This window comes from Acinonyx jubatus, chromosome D1 (assembly GCF_027475565.1).
Source record: "Acinonyx jubatus isolate Ajub_Pintada_27869175 chromosome D1, VMU_Ajub_asm_v1.0, whole genome shotgun sequence".
Taxonomy (NCBI): Eukaryota; Metazoa; Chordata; class Mammalia; order Carnivora; family Felidae; genus Acinonyx; species Acinonyx jubatus.
In genome coordinates, this window is record NC_069390.1 from 75,067,470 (window position 1) to 75,087,560 (window position 20,091).

Below are 20,091 nucleotides of genomic sequence, written 5' to 3' on the forward strand. Positions count from 1 at the left end.
TACATACAACCCGTGTCCAAGCTTCCACTGGGGAAATGCTGGAGTAGTGAATATGCTCTCAAAGGGTTGGAATAAATAGTCAGTGATAAAAGCATGTTATTTTTGCTTTCTAAGTTTTATCTTTAACCTTATCAAGCTATCAGTTACAACTGAGGAATCTTAGGACGGAGTCTCTGTAAATGGCTCCATTTCTGATCCCAATTTTTCCACCAAAGTGACACCCTTAAATCAGAGCCCAGGCTTAGGGAAACTTAACTTCCCAGCTGTGTAGAGACGTTCCCACTTCCCACGTGCATATCCTCGAAGGTAACAAACAAACAAACAAAATCCTATTTCCAAAGGTTTTATTTCATGTACTGTTTGCTGTTTAGAACTTTCCTACGCTCTGCATCCTAAAGTCGATCAGTGTGCAAACTCTATCTCATTCAAAAGAGACATGGCCGTTGAGTATCCAGGAAAACACAGGTGAGTGCCACATGCTTACTGGGCATGCTTAAGGAGCTGTTTTGGGCCAAGAGAAAAAGAAAGGAGTGCTTGCAGAAGCGAAAGATACCCCATGCACCCTCAGACACACACTCAGGGAGCTTAGAGGTTGAGGACACTCTTCTATACCAACATGTGGGCCAAAACAGAATTCTTTTCATCTTCCATCACGCTTTTAAAAAAGCAGAGAAGACATTACACATTAACTGACCTTAAATCAATGTCAAAGAAATGAGGAGAAAAAATTAATGCACAAAGAAATACAATTCACAAAACAAAATATGCAATGTTTTAAAAGCTGCATACATTTCAACAAAAAAGTTGGGGACACAGATTTGGTTATATAGATTTTTCAAAATATTTATTATAAGAAGGCTCCCTTTCCCATATTAGAAGGAAAACATATGACTGGAAATATTCCAAGAATGGAAACTAGGTTAAACCAATTCCCAAGTCCTTATCAAATAATGGATCCATAAAGAAGAGTATATTTTGGAACTTAAAATTAGGGAAGCCTATGCATAATGTAGATGGGGAAAGAGAAAACAGAACAAAGTCAGAATGATCGTTTACATTTTACAGTCTTTAATTAAGCACATAAAACTGTACTATTTAATATATTTCTCCATGAACTTTTTGTGAAATTCAGATCGCAGTGTATCATTTACAAATCTTTTGTCTTTCTTCTGATCATCTACACCTTTTGCACAGTTCTTGAAAACAACATCATCATCCCACCTAAAGGAAAAAAGCAAACAGAACGCTTACATGTCTGTATCAGGAGACATGAAAAAGTGAGTTGCAAAGCTCAGTCATTACCCAGAAATATGTTCAACATATACATCATCTGATGCAGCAATTACACCCAAAAGAATAAAGTAATTCTTAATAGGTTGTAATTTTGCTTTATTACAGCAGAAAAGGCAATTCCTATTTAGAACATACATTCTTATGACTTCTCCTGTATGAGAAACTCTGAGTGAAAAAGCAGAAATACACCGGCTTAATTGCATAAATATTTAATGTTTTCAGGTCTGAAACAAAGAGGCAGCCCTGGTATTACCCTGGTTACTGTAGATGGTTCTAGATGATAATAACTGGTCAATTTACTATAGTTCGGATTACCAGATTTTATGCTCTTTGATCAGTTACCACTTAGTAATCATCCACTATAGTATGTGCATTTTATGGCAACAAAAGAAGAAACTACTGGGGTATAACCAGTAAGGCTCATGTGCTGGCCCATGTCCACCTGGCACTGCTAGAGTAAAGAATATTCTGGGTGACCCTCAGAAGAGGGACAGAGCATGAGGAAGTGTGCACATGGATTCCTCCTGTAGCTTTCCCCCTTATGACCTGGCTGTGGCTCTGTTAGTACGAGGACAACTATATGCAGAGTCCTCTGTGTCCTTCTGGCAAGCCTCTGAATGTGAAGGGTGAGCTTGGGACTCTTCCCACACAGATGTAAAATGTAACCTCTGTAGGGCCAACGGCTCAATGCACTGCTCCATCCCTAGTGCTTGGAACAGTATCTGGGGGCGCCTGGGTGGCTCAGTTGGTTAAGCAGCCGACTTCAGCTCAGGTCGTGATCTCACGGCTCGGGAGTTCAAGTCCTGCAGCGGGCTCGGTGCTGACACCTCAGAGCCTGGAGCCTGCTTCGAATTCTGTGTCTCCCTTTCTCTCTGCCCCTCCCCAGCTTGCACTCTGTCTCTCTCTCAAAAATAAACAAACACTAAAAAAATTAAAAAACAACAGTATTTGGTACACAGCTAGTTATCAGAAATATCTACTGAAAGTAAGTACACGTTCATTCCTTCTCCTTCTGTCATTCTAATATCTGACGGAGAAGATGACCAGTGAAAAAGGGGTTTTTAGAGGCTTCACATAATATAGCTTGGTATAAAACTCCCAATCTGCAATATATATCCAACTCATTGGTGTAAAGTACCTTCTTTTAACTTTGAAGTTGGCCTGAGGCTGGGATGGGCCAGTGAGATTAAGGAGAGGGTTTCCACTCAATATGTTTTCCATACGTATTCTTTCTTCTTCAGCTTTTTGTTCTTGTTCCTGTCAATGACAGAGGAGGGCTCATTTATTTACATTAATTCTGGGATCAATCTTCTTGCATAACTCCTATTTTAAAAGACTGTTAGGATTTTTATGAGGGAGCTGGAGTAAGAATCAAGGTAGCCTTTTTTTTTTTTTTCTTTTTTAAAGATGTAAGATATACCAGAAAAGTCTCACTTAATCCAAACAATTTGGCTTTTTTACTATAAATATTTCATGCTTGTCATCATACATTCATTAGTCCGACTCTGAAATTCTAGAATGCATATTTAAACCTATTTTCTTTCTTGAAGTACATACAAAATTCATCGCTCATTCTAAGAGAATACACCAATAAATATATTCTAATAATTTCAGAATATGTTAAACATCAAAAAGACACATTTAGCAAAACTATTACCTTTATTTTTAAAGATGGGCTATATATAACCACAATTAAAAAATAATTTTATTTTGAACTATTAACAATGTAAACTTGCAGCTCCAGGATTAGTGACAAGTTATTATTAACCAAGTAGTAGCTCCTAAAATAAAACAAACTATCATGTAAAATCTTATATTCAGTTAACATGCATTTCTACTAATTCACCTCAGGTTTTTCCATTTTGTTCTTATCATTTATTGTTACTAATTCTCCATTTTTACACCTCTCATTTTTCATCAGCTACAAGCTCGTCCTTCTTCACTTTTAATTTAGCATTAACCTCTTTAAACCCAAATCACCCTGTTTCCTTCCTAAAAATATAAAATGCCTAGAATTCTTAGCCATAGTAACTGCTGATCTATCTGTTCAGGCTATTTTAAACCAAAGATAAATCCTACTTTATTGGATTTTAGGGATGACAAAAATTGATCAAGGAAAAAGAGACTTTCAATTTAAAATGAACCTAATAGTGTTTTATATCACTTTAAAAAATAACTTAATTTTTCATACAGGCTAATGATTATTTCATTTTAATATCCAAGTGTGAACAACAGATTTCATTTTTAAGAGGCCAAATAACTGGGAAGTGACAAGATGTAACTTTCAGGGAAATAAACAGGGAAATTACTTTAGGTCACTTTCAGACCTTAAGCAAACAAAATTAAAAGCATCCATCATAGATTAAGAGCAGACAGCTTTCTAAAAACTATGTATTTTTAACAAATTATATTGATGTTGAAAGTGAAAAGATATTTCTCTGAGATGCTATAAAAAAAAGAGCTCAAATATACAATGTATCCAACTTATAATAATAATGTATGTGATATGATAAAGTTATGGACATTTTATATCTGCATTATTTTTTCTTTCACAGTCCTGGCTGATTGCCAAACACAGCACTGGAACAAAGGTGCCCACCCTTTCCATACTCAAGTACCAGGCACATTATGGTTCCCACACATAGGCTAATAATGGGTAACAGCCTGCATATCAAATCCAAACTGCTCCATTTTTATAAATAAAATGTTACTGGAACATGGATAGTCAACCTCATTCATTTTGGTATTGTTTGCAGTGGCTTCTGTGCTACAGAGAGCACTAGAGACTGCATGGTCTGCAAGCCTGAAATGTCCTGAAATATTTATCATCGGGCCCTTTACAGAAAGCTTCCTAACCCCTGACATAGGGTGACTGGTTTGAAAATGTTATTTTGGGACACCTCAAAAACCAGCCACTAGAAAACCAGACAGGCAAACAGGAAAAAAAGAAATAACTGTCATTCAATCCCAAGAAACATCAATACATTTTTGTACAAAGACAGTAGATGAGCCCCACAAAATTCCAAGATCTTTGTCTAAAACGTTTACTCTTGGTGTGCCTGGGTGGCTCAGTTGGTTAAGCGTCCGACTTCAGCTCAGGTCATGATCTCACAGCTCATGAGTTCGAGCCCTGTGTGGGGCTCTGTGCTGACAGCTCGGAGCCTGGAGCCTGCTACGGATTCTGGGTCTCCCTCCCTCTCTGCCCCCCCCCCAGCTCGCATTCTGTTTCTGTCTCTCTCTCAAAAATAAACAAACGTTAAAAAAATAAATGAAATGAAATACATTTATCTTTCCTAACAGTCAACCAAATGCATTTGAATTCTATGTCTCTTTACATATCTAGAGCTGTTAGGCAAGCTGAAAGATTCTGGAATAGAACAACTGCCCTCTAGTGGTGTGCAAGTGATATCAGGAAAGTTCTTATAATTCTTTGATTTTTAAAAATTAGATACAATTATAGGCTATTATGGGAATTATGCCAAACTTTGATGAGAACTATCCTCAAAATATTCTTCTTCCGGGGCGCCTGGGTGGCTCAGTCGGTTAAGCATCCGACTTCGGCTCAGGTCATGATCTCACGGTCCGTGGGTTCGAGCCCTGCATCGGGCTCTGTGCTGACCGCTCAGAGCCTGGAGCCTGTTTCAGATTCTGTGTCTCCCTCTTTCTCTGACCCTCCCCTGTTCATGCTCTCTCTCTGTCTCAAAAATAAATAAATGTTAAAAAAAAAAAAAATTCTTCTTCCAATTTGAAATCCAGCAATGTTCTACTTCCCTAGACTCCTCACATGAACCCATGTCAATCTTTTTCCCCCCTTTAAACAGAACAAATTCTTGGTTCAAGCTTGGTTCAAGCTTGCACAGAGAGAGGCTCATTAAAAAAAGCTGAGTTGTTTTGTTTGAAAGTGGAAGCAGATATCTTCATCTGAATGTCTCGTAATGAATCAAATTCAACCTGTTCCAGAGTTCGTCATCTCTTTTCTCTCCGTCTAAACACGCTCATCCTTCTGCCATCCCCTGTATTAGTGACTGGCAGCAACATCTCCCCAGAAACTGGGGGGTCATCATGGCTGCCACATTTAATCAGCCACTTTATCTGGTCAATTTTTCTTCCTCGACAGCTCTATCAGCATCTACTTGCGTCTCTCAATTCCAATTCCTATTATGCAAAATGATCATAATTGCATGTGAGGATTACTGGAACAGCCTCCTCAATCAGTTCTCTCAATACAACCTCCATACCTCTGCCAGAGTAATCTTTCCAAACTGCGTATCCAATAATTTTATTATTCATGTTTCCCGGTGTTACTGAAATATTTCATAATAAAATAAACAAAAAAATAAAATGCATATCCAACCTTATCAATCTCCTGCTGAAATCAACTAGCTCCTCATGGCCTTCAAAACCCGAGTCCAAACTCCTTTAGCGCTGGCTTGTGAACCACTAAAGCTGTGACCTGTTTGAGCTCACCTGTTTCTTGTCTTATTTTTATTACTATGGCCAATTCATCCAAAGTTTACAAGTATGTACTATGGGGGCGCCTGGGTGGCTCAGTCGGTTAAGCAACGGACTTTGGCTCATGTCATGATCTCACAGTTCGTAGGTTCGAGCCCCACATCAGGCTCTGTGCTGACAGCTTGGAGCCTGGAGCCTGCTTCGGATTTTGTGTCTCCCTCTCTCTCTGCCCCTCCCCCACTTGTGCTCGGTCTCTCTCTCTCTCTCAAAAATAAATAAAATGTAAAAAAAAAATTAAAAAAAAATATGTACTATGGATCCTATGTAATCCTTGTAACTCTCACTGAGACAGACATTCTTTTCTTTCACTGTATAAATGGAGAGAATATGGGGACCCAGAAGTTAGGTAAATTGCCCTAAGTTATATAAAACCTATTGACAGACTATATCAACATATGCCTGGAAAGAAGGCTGCAAAGAGGAGACAAAGATAGCCTCATTATATCCATGGGTTCTCGGTAGGCCATGATTATATATCGTATTCAACTTTGATTCCTCTGACACTTACTAGACAATGACTCAATGTCTGTTGAACATATGAACAAGTATGTGAACGAAGAGCAAACTGGTAGTATTATTAGGCATGTCTGAGCTATTTGGAAAGAATTTTTTTTTTATTTTATTTTTGAGACAGAGAAAGACAGGGCATGAGCAGGGAAGGGGCAGAGAGAGAGGGAGACACAGAATCGGAAGCAGGCTCCAGGCTCTGAGCCATCAGCACAGAGCCCGATGCGGGGCTCAAACTCACAGACTGTGAGATCATGACCTGAGCCGAAGTCAGATGCTCAACCGACTGAGCCACCCAGGCGCCCCTGGAAAGAATTTTTAACACAACCAAGGAAGTTAGGATGTCATAAAAATAATAGGACTTGTAGACCTACAAGTGCTGTAATATCTAGACATGGCACGATTTCTAATACAAGATGATATTACTTACATCAAAAAATATTTCTAGTTTAGCACAGAAGATGGAGAAAGATGTAAATATTTAGTATTTCCATTTTACCTTCCTGGCCTGCTCTTCAGCTCTTTCTTTTTTAATTTTTTCTAGCTCTGCAAGAAGAGCTGCAGTATCATCATCATCACTCTCCTCTTCAAAATCTTCATCTTCATCTTCCTCCTGAAAAAGAATGACAACGGCCCAGGAGATTGGAAAGAAAATGCACATTATTCATTTATTTTTCCATAAAAATCACACTTATCAAATCTCTGGGGCAGTGGTCAGTTTCCCGTTGGGGAAGATAAATGTACTTAAATATAATTAAAATCAACAAGCAACCAAAAAATAAAATAAAACCCCACAAACAAGCTTACAGAATACTTACTAAAATGTCCCTCATATGTTTGAGATTGTAACTTCAAATAGGGTAACAAAATATCTTTCAGATTTACAGGGTCAAAAGAGATTTTACATATGAAAATAGTTCTAAAATCAGAGAAGAAATACTACACTGATACACGCAGTACATATGTACACGGTGTATCACGCTGAGAGTCAAATAATTTTATTAGCTCAAAACAACTTTTAAGCTAGGAAGTAAGGATAATCAAAAGTACAAAAAAGGGCGCTACATTCTCAGAATAATTTCAAACAAATAGTTATTAAATCCCATTTAAAATTGGGTTCCCTTTATTTAATTACTGAGTTCACTACTGAATTCAGTCTGTCAGGTCTGGAATTAATTGTTGACATATACATTTAGTTTGATGCTCCCCACGAAAGGCCACTCATGTTTTCCCACTGTATGTAGAAAATTGCAAGTTAATTACAGACTATAGGGCCCCACTGAATTTTAATGTTAACTGAAGCATTAATTCTAAAAACCTTCCACTTAGATCGCTTCCCTTCCTAAGCAGAGGAAGCCATTAAGTTGAAGTGCACATCTAGAGAGGGCACCTTTGGTATCTAATGTGGAAAGGCCCCTGGGTTCAACTCTTGGGGGTGCTGACAGACACCCTAGGATGAGGAATGCCCTCTGGGGGTACAGAAAACATGGTCAACCTCCAGGATTTAGTACAGAGAATTCTTTTTTAGGGAAGCTTATTCTTTAATAGAACACTTCCCTGGAGATCAAACTTGCCCTTGAAGTTTGATTACTCTTGTGATTAATACTTTTCATTTAAGAATCAACCATGGGGCGCCTGGGTGGATCAATCGGTTAAGTGTCCAACTCCTGATTTTGGCTCAGGTCATGATCTCACGGTTCGTGAGACCAAGCCCCGTGTCCAGCTCTGCACGGAGCCTGCTTGGGATCCTCCCTCTCTCTTTCTGCCTCTCCCCTGCTCACGCTCTCACTCTCTCAAAATAAATAAATACACTTAAAAATCAACCATAAAGCTTAACACTGATGTCAGGGCTACATGTGAATAACAGGAAGTAAATAAATACAGGTCACCTCTCAAAGTCAAAGAACAAAAAAAGCATTTCAGAAAACACAATAAAAAAATGATCACGTGGAGATCAATGGAGGAAATAAAACATACATCTGTTAGAGGATCATCTGCATCAAGGTTGGCAGCAGGAATCTGGTCTAACCGAGGTTTCTTTGACACTGATGAGGAGGTTGTATGTTCTGGGGGAAAACAAACATCATTTAGCTTACTAAAATAAACACTGCGTTTCTTGTAACATTTTAGGGACGTGTGGGCACAAAGAGCTTACAGGAACCACAGTGCCTGGAATGTGCCCTTGGTTAAGTATTTGTTGAATGAATTAATGAAAGTATTGATTTGAATAGGAGAACTATATAGCCTCTCTCGGGAAATTGAGGAAATAGTTTACATATACTGAAAATATAAAAAAGCTACTGTAACTGATGCCTGTAAATGCCTGCCAAAAACTAGCGACAAAACTAAGAGACCCTCACAGACAGAACCTTATGGGGGCTCAAGGAGTGTGGCTATTCTCAACAGTAAAAACCTTTATGTGAGGGGCGCCTGGGTGGCTCAGTCGGTTAAGCGTCCGACTTCAGCTCAGGTCACGATCTCGCAATTTCTGAGTTCGAGCCCTGCATCGGGCTCTGTGCTGACAGCTCGTAGCCTGGAGCCTGCTTCAGATTCTGTGTCTCCCTCTCTCCCTGGCCCTTCCCCTCTCAAGCTCTGTCTCTCTCTCAAAAAATAAACAAACATTAAAAAAAAAGATTAAAAAAAAAAACCAAAACACCTTTATGTGAACTGAAACAACAGCTGCTAGATATCCCCAGGTCATCCTGTTCCTTCTACCACAGAAGCACAGATGGAATTAGAACCCAACCTCATCAGCGCTAATCTAATCGCTTAAGAAAGTGTTACTGACGTCTTAAAGCAAACAATATTTTAAACTGTTCACACCAATATTTTAAAGGCAAACAAAATACTGATCAGTTCCAATTAGAACATGAAATAAAAACCGTTATTGACCTAATTTCAGGAGACAAATGTCTGGGGGTAGTGTTAGTACCTCGTGTTGGACGATCTCTATTTTTTTCTCTGGCGGCAGCTCGCTCTCTCTCCTCCAGCTCTCTCCTGAAGTCACGGTTGCGAACCTCTTCAGGGGCATCCTGAGTGGTTTGTCTAAAGGAGAAACAAATGAGGGCAAAAATGTTACTTAGGCAACATGGATACAAGTTACGTCCTTGTGATGTTTCCAACATTTCAAAAAGCACAAGGTGAGTCACACATATTTTCCCATAAGGCTGCAGATGAATTAAAATGTCTTTACTTTTTGTTAGCCATGTCATCTCAGGGCTCATTACCGTGACACTTTTAATCTCATAATGATTAGTGTAGACCGTGCACAGGCCCTCTGAGGTAACTATTACTGTGCCACCTACATATGGAAATTCCCAGTTAACAGCAATTTCTGCATCAGTAATATACAGTAGTGCATTATAATCAGAGCATAATGTTAATGTCAAATACTCTATTGCATTCTACGCCTATGAAAATAGATGACTTAAGCGATCAATCCTCAAACATGCTACAGTCTCATGACCATGCCATTTAACATTTTTAGTCTTGTTTTCTGAACAAGAAAATAAAAAGTCTTCGTTACCTATATTTTATCTTTGTATGAGAAGGTAGGTCTCTACTTGAATACTGCTTTGAGAGTTGGCTCAAATCACCTTCTCCTTTTCCTCTCCCCCCTCTCGCAGGTTCAAAAGTTGGCCTAGCTGCTGTTGTCATCTTTTATGCTTTAAAGAAAAACAGTATCCAGTTAATTCCAATATGATAAACTCTCATTGCATAAAGTATTCATAAATATCCATCTTTGTGAAATAATTTCCAAAACTCATTCTCCAAAATTTACCTGAAGAATCTCAAACAAAAGTTTTGAAGAAAACAAATTATGAAGCTCAGGGTGTATAAGGAATACAGCTTCTTAGGCAGCTCTTAGTGCAAAAAATCTCTCATGAAGATCTGAGTTTGTGTTCCTGTTCTCCTGTCTCTATGACCTTGGGCAAGTCACCGGGCTTAGGTTTCTGTGAAATGGGCTAGATATCCCTCAAAGGATTATTATATGAGAATTGAAATGTCAAAGTCTTGTGAAATTTAGCACTGCCACGATTAAGTTTTAAAAATTCTCAACTCAACATTACTCCACCAGACACCCTAACTAAACCTCGTACAACAGAAAATAGGCTAGTGACGACAAGAACAAAAATTACTTTAAAATCACTGACAAAGTTAGTGAGTGTTCTGGAGAAACGTGTGCTAAAATTTAATGACGGTTACGTGGGCAAAATTCTCTGACAACCTTTTGTTGATCCAGTTTTCTCCTACAGCCACCGTTGTAAGTCAGATCTTTTGTAGGTTACAAAGCTCAAGACAGGACACTCCCCCCCAAAGGATTCTGATAAGCAAAACTCCGGGACCCATTCCTTGCGTTACTTTTGGTTTTGAGCTGCCAAGAGTGGTGCCTGGCAGATGTGGCTCCTAAAGCCCCGTTAAGGGTCCGAAAAGCATGAGTGTGGGGACGCTGGGGGAACCGGTATACTGTTCCAGATTTTCAAAAAGGGAAAAGGGGTGTATGCAAAGGGAGAAACTGGGTTGTCTGCCGCTGGGGGCGCCGCCGCCTCCCACACACCCCCGGATCATCGTCGCTCCCACCTCCCGGGGGCTCGCCTTCAGGCTGTTACCAGAAACTCGCTGACTCTTCACCCAAGGCCCGACTCGCAGGGGGTTGGGGGGGTTGGAGGGGCGTGGACCCTATTTAACGCCGTCTGCAAAGCTGCCTTCCGCTGCGCGCTCCGCGGCCAGCCTGGGATTCGCCGGGCTCTACCACCGCCCGCTGCTCCGCGGCCTCCTCCGCCCGCGCCCGGTTCTCTACTGCCGACTCCGGCCGCAACCACCCTTTCCCGCCCCTCTCGGACAACAGAGACGACCTGCTACCCTCCTGCCGCTCACGTCGGCCGGGGTCTAATGCTGCAGCCTCCGGAAATCATACAGACACCATTACGACTCGTACCTCCCAGGAGCCTCTGCGCCCAAAGCCAGGGCCCAAGACCCGGAAGCAAACCCTAAGCTCTTTAGTCGCAATTTAGAGGCGGAGGCGGAGACCAATCCGCAGCAGGCAAGGTGGAAGTCGGCGTGACGACAGAAAGGGGCGGGGCCGAAACGGCCCAGGGGGCGGGCGTTTGAAATCAGTGCTTTAGGGTAGACCCTAAACATCATTTTATACCTTCGAGAACCAATTACTTAATGTCTCTTCCGTCTTTCCCTTCCCCGACCCCCTCCCAGACTCCTTCATTCCGGTGCTGCGTGGACGGAAAGCCCCGGGTAGCCGACACCACGTCCCCGGCTAGCGAGAGAGAGCGTAGAGAAGGATTACACCAAACTGTTTAAATCCAACGGCTCCAGCTTCCTCTCTCCTGAGCTAGACCCAACAAGCCTAGAGAGTTGGGCTACGGAAAAACTAGTGTTTTCATTTAATTGGACATGAAGAAAGAACAAATATGTACGGGGGCAACCACGATCTTTATAAAGGTACCATTCCTGCAAAAATATTAGTCTTCAAAAGCAAAGGTTGTATTCGTATTGTTTGTTAAAATTTCTATTTTTTAGAAAAGTCTAAGTTCTAGTGGGAGGGGAGATGTCACTATTCGAGATCCATTTATGAACCCGATTACGAGCGTTTAGAACGGTGGGCCCAACTGCCAGAAGCACGAGATGCAGTTATAAGATGGCTACTCAAGCGTTAGGTGAACTTTTAATGAGACGACGAACGAGGCGGGGGGGCGGGGGGGGGGTGCCTCACCAGTCGTCTTTCCTCCCTTTCCCAAGCAGCACTCTGGGAGCAGGGCTCTCGTTTGCTTAGCCCATATTGGTATCTCCTCACATAGTTTTTGGCCACAGTAGATACTCAATATTTATTAAACAAATGAAAATTCAGCTCCTCCAACTTGGTTTCAAATGTAAAGAGCTCATTAAATTGAACAATTAAAAAGCTTTATGTTCGGAACTCTTTCTTTGAAACTTATAAATGAAAAAAAGTAAAAGAAAAAAAAAAGCCCCTTATAAAGTTCAAGATGAAGATCTTAGTTCTTAATGGAGGTGTTTCTCCCCTAGTTTTGCACATCTCCGTAAAGGACGCTACCATGTAGGAGTTATTAAAACCAAATCTTGAGGATCCTAATTGAATTCCTTTTTCTAAACCCTTCACATTTAGTTCATTTGCAAGACTTGCCAGTTTTACTTCCAAAATGATACCCCACATTCCAGTCCACTGCCACTACCCTAAGTCTAAGACACTATTTTTCACCGACATTTGTAATTGTTCCCTAATGCGTCTTCTTGCTTCCACTTTTGTCCAACGTACAGTTAATTTTGCATATAGCAGTGAGAGTGACCTTTGAAAATTACAAAGCAGGTAGTGTTACTCTCCTGCAGAAAAATCCACTGCACTTAGAGTAAAAGTCAAATTCCTTAATGTGACCTGAGACCTTGTGTAGTCTGGTTCCTGCCTAGCTCCTTGACTTCACTTATAATCAGACACTTCTTACATATTAAACTTTAGCCACAGCCAACAGGGCGTTTCTGTTTCACAAACGAGGATAAGGTTCCTTTGTACTAGGTTTTCTCTGTTGCCTGTGCCCCAAGACGACTGTTAACATCCTTCAAGTCTCTGCTCAGATGTTACTGTGTCAGTGAGGCTTTTCCCTGACATCTTCTTTGTCACCCCCAAGCCCCGAACATGCAAATACCATCACATCGCCCTACTTTATTTTTTTTGTAGTACCAAATGCTGCCAAATTTATTCTGCCATTGTTTTTTCGCCTTGTTTTTTGTCTGAGAGGGAGTATAGCAGAGTCGTTAAGAGATAAGGGATCTATAGCCTATCTTGGTGCTAAATTCCAGGTCTGCCTTTGACTAGCTGTTTAGCCTTGCCCTAAAGGGAAAGTTATTTTCCCTTTTTGTGCCCTCAGTTTCCATTATATAAAATGGGGATAATTCTAGTCTTGACCTCCTATTGTTATGATAAGGATTAAATGAAGTAATACTTGTAAAGTGCTTAAAACAGTCTCAGCAAACAGTACTTGCTAAATTAATGTTAGCTATTATTATTATTAATATTATTTTTATTATTATTGTCTATCTTCCTATATTAGAACGTAAGTTCCAGGAAAGCAGGAACCTTGTCTCTCTTGTTCACTGGTGTATCCTCTGCATGTAGAACAGTGCCTGGCACATAATAGGTGCTGAGTAAGTATTTGTTGAATGAATGAATGATTGATGCACTATGAAGTGGAGGAAAGAAGTAACAATGACAGGGTGGTGACACAATTATAGATAATACCCCTGGTTTCTATATCCCAGCTGCCCTTATCAGCCCTGAGTCCATCACCCTGATTCATTTTGCTCTTAGCCCACCACCATGGGCTAATCTTTGGATCACCATGATTAATAACCACCCCTGTAATTAACACCCACATACAATATCATCAGTCCATGAAGTTAAAAGCTTTGACCTAAATGGTCTGAAAGTAGTAATTAGAAAACACTAAAAAAGTGTTTGCTTAAGTGAGTTTAAAGTACTGATAAATGAAACCAAAAGCTTTTGACTTAAGTGGTTTGAAAGTATTAGAAAAAAAAAAACCTAAAAGCAAGTTTACTAAAAACTTAAAATATACCTTATCAGTTACCTTTGCTGGCAAAAGTCATGTATAACCTCCCAGGAGTTCTCATTTTAAGCCCATTACCACAGAAATCCAGTTGTGCCTCGAATTCTGCCTGCCAAACCTCTTATGCTCTTCTAATTGCTTATTTTTCCACTCTGCAATGATATGATTTCCCACAGTCCCCTCTTTCTTCAAATCTACACACCCTTTCCACCCTCTTTTCCCTTCTCATCCTCTTTCCCAGGAATGGATGACCTTCTGACTTCTTGCAAAAACAAAAGCTCTTAAACAAGGATTTCTCATGTGCCCTCCAGCAGATCTACCAAACTGCCCATGACTGTGCCCATTACCCTCAGCTCTCTATGGGTTAGTAGACATGAGATGACCTAAGCCCCCTTCCTTTGTGGTCTGGATCCTAATCCCTCCAACCTTCTTTGTAACTGACATCCTGCTGTATTTCTTATCTCTCATAATCTATGAATCAATCCATTCCTTGTAGATCATTCTTATCAGGTTTTGGATATATGTAGTAGATCTTAACCTTTAACAATGCTCCTTCATTTTAATATGACAAAGGCAGTATTTTAATTCAATGTGTAAGGGATATTTTACATAATAACTATGACTGTAAAACCGACTCTTGTGGCTGGATGTAATGTGGAGTTCTAGCTTCAGAATTTACACAAATACTATGTCCTATTGAATTGAATAGCCAAAAGGAAAAAAGAAACCATAAATATCTAAGAAGAAACCTTAAGAGACTATTTGCACAACCTAGGGTTTGCAAAGACCTTTTGAGCAAGGCAGAACACCTAAGAGCTGTGCAAAGAGTAAATGTAAAACTTTATCTATATAAAAATTTTATTTTATTAAAGAAGGTGCTTAAAACAAAGTCAAAGATAAATGCTAGATTAACAGGTGAATTTTGTAATACCTATAACATAAAAGGTTACTACTACTATACATAACAAAATACAAACGACCCAATTAAAAAAATGGGCAAAGAATATAAACAGGCCATTCAGAGATAGCAATTCCAAAGAAACAATAAACATAAAAGACACACAACCTCCCTATTAGGAAGATGAAAGTAAACTAATAATTACCACATTATAGTATCAGATTGGCAATAATTTTGACAAATTAACAAGACAATTGGATGGGATTGGGAGAAAAGGGGATCCAGCTAGACAATAGGCATTGGCTCCTGATTTCTCTCACAGTAAAAATAAAAGGTGCTCACAGTGACCTACAAGACTCTCCCCTACATAATTGATTTCCTCTCTTGCTCATGTCTCTCTAGGCTACATCCCTTCCTGGTGTTATGTGATCATATCTCCTGCCTTAGGGTCCTTGCAGTAGCTATTTCCTTGGCCAAGAACACTCTCACTTGTCTTTTTCAGGTGTAGGTTTAAATGAGGTCACCCAAACATGACAGTCCTATTGAAAGTTGCAACCCTCCTCCCCGTTGGTCCCCCAGCATTCTGTTCTCCTTATCTCCCTTATCCTGCTGTCCTTTTCTTTTTTACATAGCATATGTCCTCTTACATGATCCTATATAATTTAGCTATGTTTATTATTTCTTTCTCTACTTATTCCATGCAGTATATAAATTCTACAAGGGCAGAATCTTTGTTCATCCCAATGATGTAAGCCAAGCACCTAGAACAGTGCCTGGCACCAAGAGATGCCCACAATTTTTTTACAAATGAATTAATGAATAGATGGATGGATGAATGAATGAATGAGTGATTGAGTGAGTGAGTTAACAGGGAAAGAAATCACATTTTGGTATAAAAAGCTATTGCCTTAATCTCTTTTATATTTTAAAGGAGAGAAAAGTAATTTAACATTCTGCTAGTCTGGAAATAGATTTGAAATGAAGATACACCAAGACCCAGAAAGATTTCTTTTCAGGAAAGAATCACTAAATGAAAAATCCTGTGACTATCAGGCTCTATAGGCACCATCAAAATTCTAATTCAGTCAGCCCCACCCCCATCCAGTCACAGCTCTAATTTAATCCAACCTTCTTTCAATTCCTCCAATTCTAGTAAACCCTCTCATTTTTACAAAGTTACAAAATGTGAAAATTTTGCTTGAAAATGTTTCTTTGAAGCTTTGAATAAGAAAATGAAGAAAACCCCCCAGTGGTCACAAGTCAGAAATCACGTTAAAACAAACAAACAAACATAAACAATGGCATCTGTTTAAACTGTTTAACTTGAAAATGCCCAATTTTCTAAGATTAAAAAAACAAACTGGTCCTTTGTTTTGACAAGACTAGATGCCCTGAAGCCCAGAGAGATGATTTTCTGGAGACAACTTCAGAATGAAATTTGTGATGGTTCAGGCTAGATTACTGGATAATAGTGTAATTTTAACACCTTTTACTTAATATAAGCACATGGCTACCTCATCAGCTGGCCAGCCCATAATTACCAAGACAATTAAAAACAAACATATTAAAAAAAAAACAGTTAAAACTAAACAAGTGATGTGGGGAAAATAAAGAGACAGACATACTGGGCAAATTCTAAGCAATGCCAACAAAAGAACTGTAGCAACATTATCAAAAGTATTTTGGGGGCACTTGGGTGGCTCAGCTGGTTAGGCATCTGACTCTTGATTTTGGCTGAAATCATGATCTTGCAGTTCACGAGATCAAGCTGTGCATCAGGCTCAGTGCTGACAGCTGGAGACTACTTGGGATTCTCTCTCTCTCCCTCTCTCTCTACCCCTCCCTCACGTGTGTTCTCTCTCTCTCTCCTTCCCTCCCTCCTCAAAAAATAAATATTTAATAAAAAAAGTATTCTTTAAATAGAATAGCATTAAGAAGGACATGAATAGGGCCATCGTATCATATCATAAAGAAAAATACTCTAGGAAAATATTCCAATCATGAACATGCAACTAACTACGTAGTCGGGAAAAATATAAAGCAAAAGTAAAGAATTAAAAGGAAAAACTGACATCCATAATTACAATGAGAATTTTTTTTAACGTAAGTTTTCTCAGATTAATAGATCAAGCAGACAAATTAACAACATTGAAGCATTGAGTACATAGATACATATGCTCATTGCATTTATATATGCATGTGTATTTATATATTATGTTTATATGTGTATAAAATCCTTGAAAACAAGAGAATACACATCATTTTTAATAAACATTGAACATTTACAAATTTTAATCAAATATAAAGCCCTCAAATTTCAATAAATGCTTATGTATTTCTAAATGATAATATTTAGTCTTGCCAATTTTTGAGCTTTATATAATGTTAAAAATGTTATATAAATGAATCATGTGTTCATTGTGTTTTGCTTTTTTCCTTCGACTTAATGTATATTTTGTGTAGCTGTAGTATACTATGTGGAATTCCATCGTGTAAAAATACGCAATATGTGTTATTTTTTCTAATAACTATGCTTTCTGATGTGGGTGTTACAAATAATGCCACTATGAACACTCTTATAAATGTGCAAAGGTGTATGTGTGTACATTTTATTTATATATATCCTGTCAGCAGGGTGAGGGTTCTAGTTCCATACTTTCACCACACTTGATATTGTCCAACTTTTCAATTTTAACTCACCTGATAGATGATAGTAGTATCTTATTGAGGTCTGAATTTGCATTCTCTTGATTACTAAACAACATACATATGTTTAATGTCCATTTGGACTTCTTTTGTGAGGAATTGAGGTCTTTTTTTCTATTGATTCCTCTGAGTTTTTAGTACTTAGGTACCAGCTCTGTTGCTTATTTGTGCTACATGTGTATTTTCCATTTCTTGACTCCTCCTTTTGGTATATTTTGATATACAAAAAGTCTTAGTATTTGGGTAGTTCAGCTGATCAGGCTTTTCCTTTCTGCTTTGTGCATGGTATTTATTGATTGAGAAATTCTTCCCTACTTGAAGTTATAAGAAATTCCTGGATATTATCCAAAAGTTTTATAGTTACAGCTTTCACAGTTCCGCTAGGAATTCATTTTTGTGCATGCTGTGATAGAGAGGTCTTGAAATCTGGTAAAGCAAGCCATCTTATCTTGACCCTCTTTTATGAGTGCTGTACTATTCTTGGCCCTTTGTGCTTCAATATAAAATGTGAAATGTTATATTCTACAAAAATACTTTTGGGATTTTGATTACAATAACATTGAATCTATAGATCAATATAAGAAGAATTGACAATTCTACACTATTGAATCTTTAAATCTATGAACAGTTATGTCTTTCCATTTATTTAGGTCTACTTCACTTGCCTCTAAGTAAATTTATATTATTTTCTTTTTAGAAAACTTGCAAGATTTTGTTATCTTTGGCCTTATGTGCCACTTAATTTTTAATACTATTGTAAATGGCATCTTTCTTAAATTTTGATTTCCTAATTGTTACTGATATATATAAATTTTTTTATATATTGCTATTTTAAATTCAGAGACCTTGCTAAACCTTCTTATTAATTAAAGTAGCTTATTTATAAATCTTTTGGATTTTTCATATGTGCAGTGATATTTGTGAATAATGACGGCTTTGTTTCTTCCTTTCCAATCTTTCCCCTCTCCTCTCTCTTTTTCCTTGCTACCTTATGTTGGCTAGGACATCCTGGGCAGTGTTTAATAAAGGAATCACAGGCATCCTTATCTTTTTCCTGATCAGAAAGGGAAAGCATTCAACTTTTACTAGTAAAGTGAAGGTTTTAGGTAGATGCACTTTACTCAATAAAATTTCCTTAAAATTTTTAGTTTACTAAATGGGTGGTGAATTTTATCAAACACTTCTACATCTAGTGGGGTTCTCTTTTAGTTTGTTAGTGTGTTCCTGTATGTATTTATTTAACTATCAACCTTTCATTCTTAGAATAAACCCACCTTGATCCTGATGAATATATTGCAGGAATCAATTTAGTCAAATTCTATTTAGGACTTTTGCATCTATGTTCATAAGTGAGATTAGCTTGTTATGTTCCTTTCTTATAGTGTCCTCATTAGAGATTTGTGTAATAAAATATGTTGGAAAATATTCTTTTTTCTGTTCTCTGAAAATTTGTCTAAGGTTGACATTGTTTCTTCTTTGAATATTTGATAAAATTTGATGGTTAGACCATCTGGACTTAGAATTTTATTTGTGAAGAGAGTTTTGAACTACTGTTTCGGTTTTCTTGATGTTTATAGATATACTCAGTGCTCTATTTCTTCATGTGTCAATTTTGCTATTATGTTTTTCTAAGAATTTGTTTCATCTGAATTTTAAAATATATTGGCTCAAAGTTATTTATTCTGTCTTTACTTGATGATCTTTTAATCTTTCCTGATATTGGTCACTTGTGCCTTCTATTTTGGGTCTTTGCTATTTTCAACAGAAGCTTTCGATTTTATTTGACTTTTCAAAAAAACAACCTTTGATTTTGTTCATCCTCTCTATTTTATATTGGTTTTCTATTTCATCCATTTCTGGTTGTATTTTTATTATTTTCTTTTTTCTACTTTCCTTGCTTTTTTCCTAAATTTCTGAAATGGATGCTTAGCTCATTTAATTTTTCAGACTTCTTTCTTTTCCTTTCTTAGATATTTATTTAAATATATAAATCTTCTTTTTAATACCTTTTACTACATCCCACAAGATTTGAAATGTAGAATACCCCCCTCTAATTTAAAGTATTTCCTAATTTCCATTTTTATTTCTTTCTGATTAAAAGTTTGTTTAGAAATTTATTTTTAATTTTATAAAATTTGGGATTTTCTAGGTGTCTTTTTAATATTGATTTCTAACTTTGTTGTTTATAATTATGGCCTGCCTGCTTTTAGCCCTTTAACATTTGTTAAAACTTGTTTTCTGGCCACAGGTTTATGGTCAATTTTGTAAGGTTTCCATAGGACTTGAAAAAAAATTCTATTCTGTATTTTTGGGAGTACAAAGTTCAGTATATGACCATTAGGTCAATTTTTATATTTCATTGCTCAAGTATTCTATATTTCTTTACAAATACTTGATCAATTAGTAGAGTCCTGGTCCTGTTTTTCTTGATTCCCTGTCACTCTCAAAAGTGTGTCAGATTGGTGTTAAATGATATGATGTAACTTAAAGTTTAGAACCACTCTTATTAAATTCTGAAATGAATGTAGAATTTCTACTAATCAGTCAACATTCAGTATTTTACTGGAGATCATATCTAATTAT

The 20,091-nt window shown here is 37.9% G+C and overlaps 2 protein-coding genes across 7 annotated transcripts in view; one reads left to right on the forward strand and one right to left on the reverse strand.

The window, feature by feature from the left end:
• Nucleotides 1-327: 327 nt before the first annotated feature.
• Nucleotides 328-11,377, reverse strand: CWC15 (CWC15 spliceosome associated protein homolog). Of its 5 annotated transcripts, none has more exons than XM_015085215.3 (7): nucleotides 11,252-11,377; nucleotides 9,839-9,977; nucleotides 9,245-9,357; nucleotides 8,290-8,378; nucleotides 6,812-6,925; nucleotides 2,432-2,550; nucleotides 328-1,221 (listed from the first exon to the last, which is right to left on the reverse strand). In XM_015085215.3, the coding sequence occupies exons 2-7, from the start codon at nucleotides 9,967-9,969 to the stop codon at nucleotides 1,092-1,094; spliced, it is 696 nt and encodes a 231-aa protein (XP_014940701.2). In that variant the 5' UTR covers nucleotides 9,970-9,977; nucleotides 11,252-11,377; the 3' UTR covers nucleotides 328-1,091. The 5 variants fall into 5 exon arrangements, with proteins under 5 accessions (XP_014940701.2, XP_014940689.2, XP_014940684.2 ...); XM_015085203.3 differs by having other exon boundaries at nucleotides 11,191-11,313; XM_015085198.3 differs by having other exon boundaries at nucleotides 11,169-11,299.
• KDM4D (lysine demethylase 4D) overlaps nucleotides 11,340-20,091 on the forward strand; it is a 34,118-nt gene continuing 25,366 nt past the window's right edge. Inside the window, exons 1-2 of one of the 2 annotated variants that reach the window (XM_027040057.2) lie at nucleotides 11,340-11,808; nucleotides 13,392-13,485. The gene's annotated coding sequence lies outside the window, so the exon portion shown is untranslated. The remainder of the gene's footprint in view (nucleotides 11,809-13,391; nucleotides 13,486-20,091) is intronic. The other variant, XM_027040056.2, reaches the window with a different exon arrangement.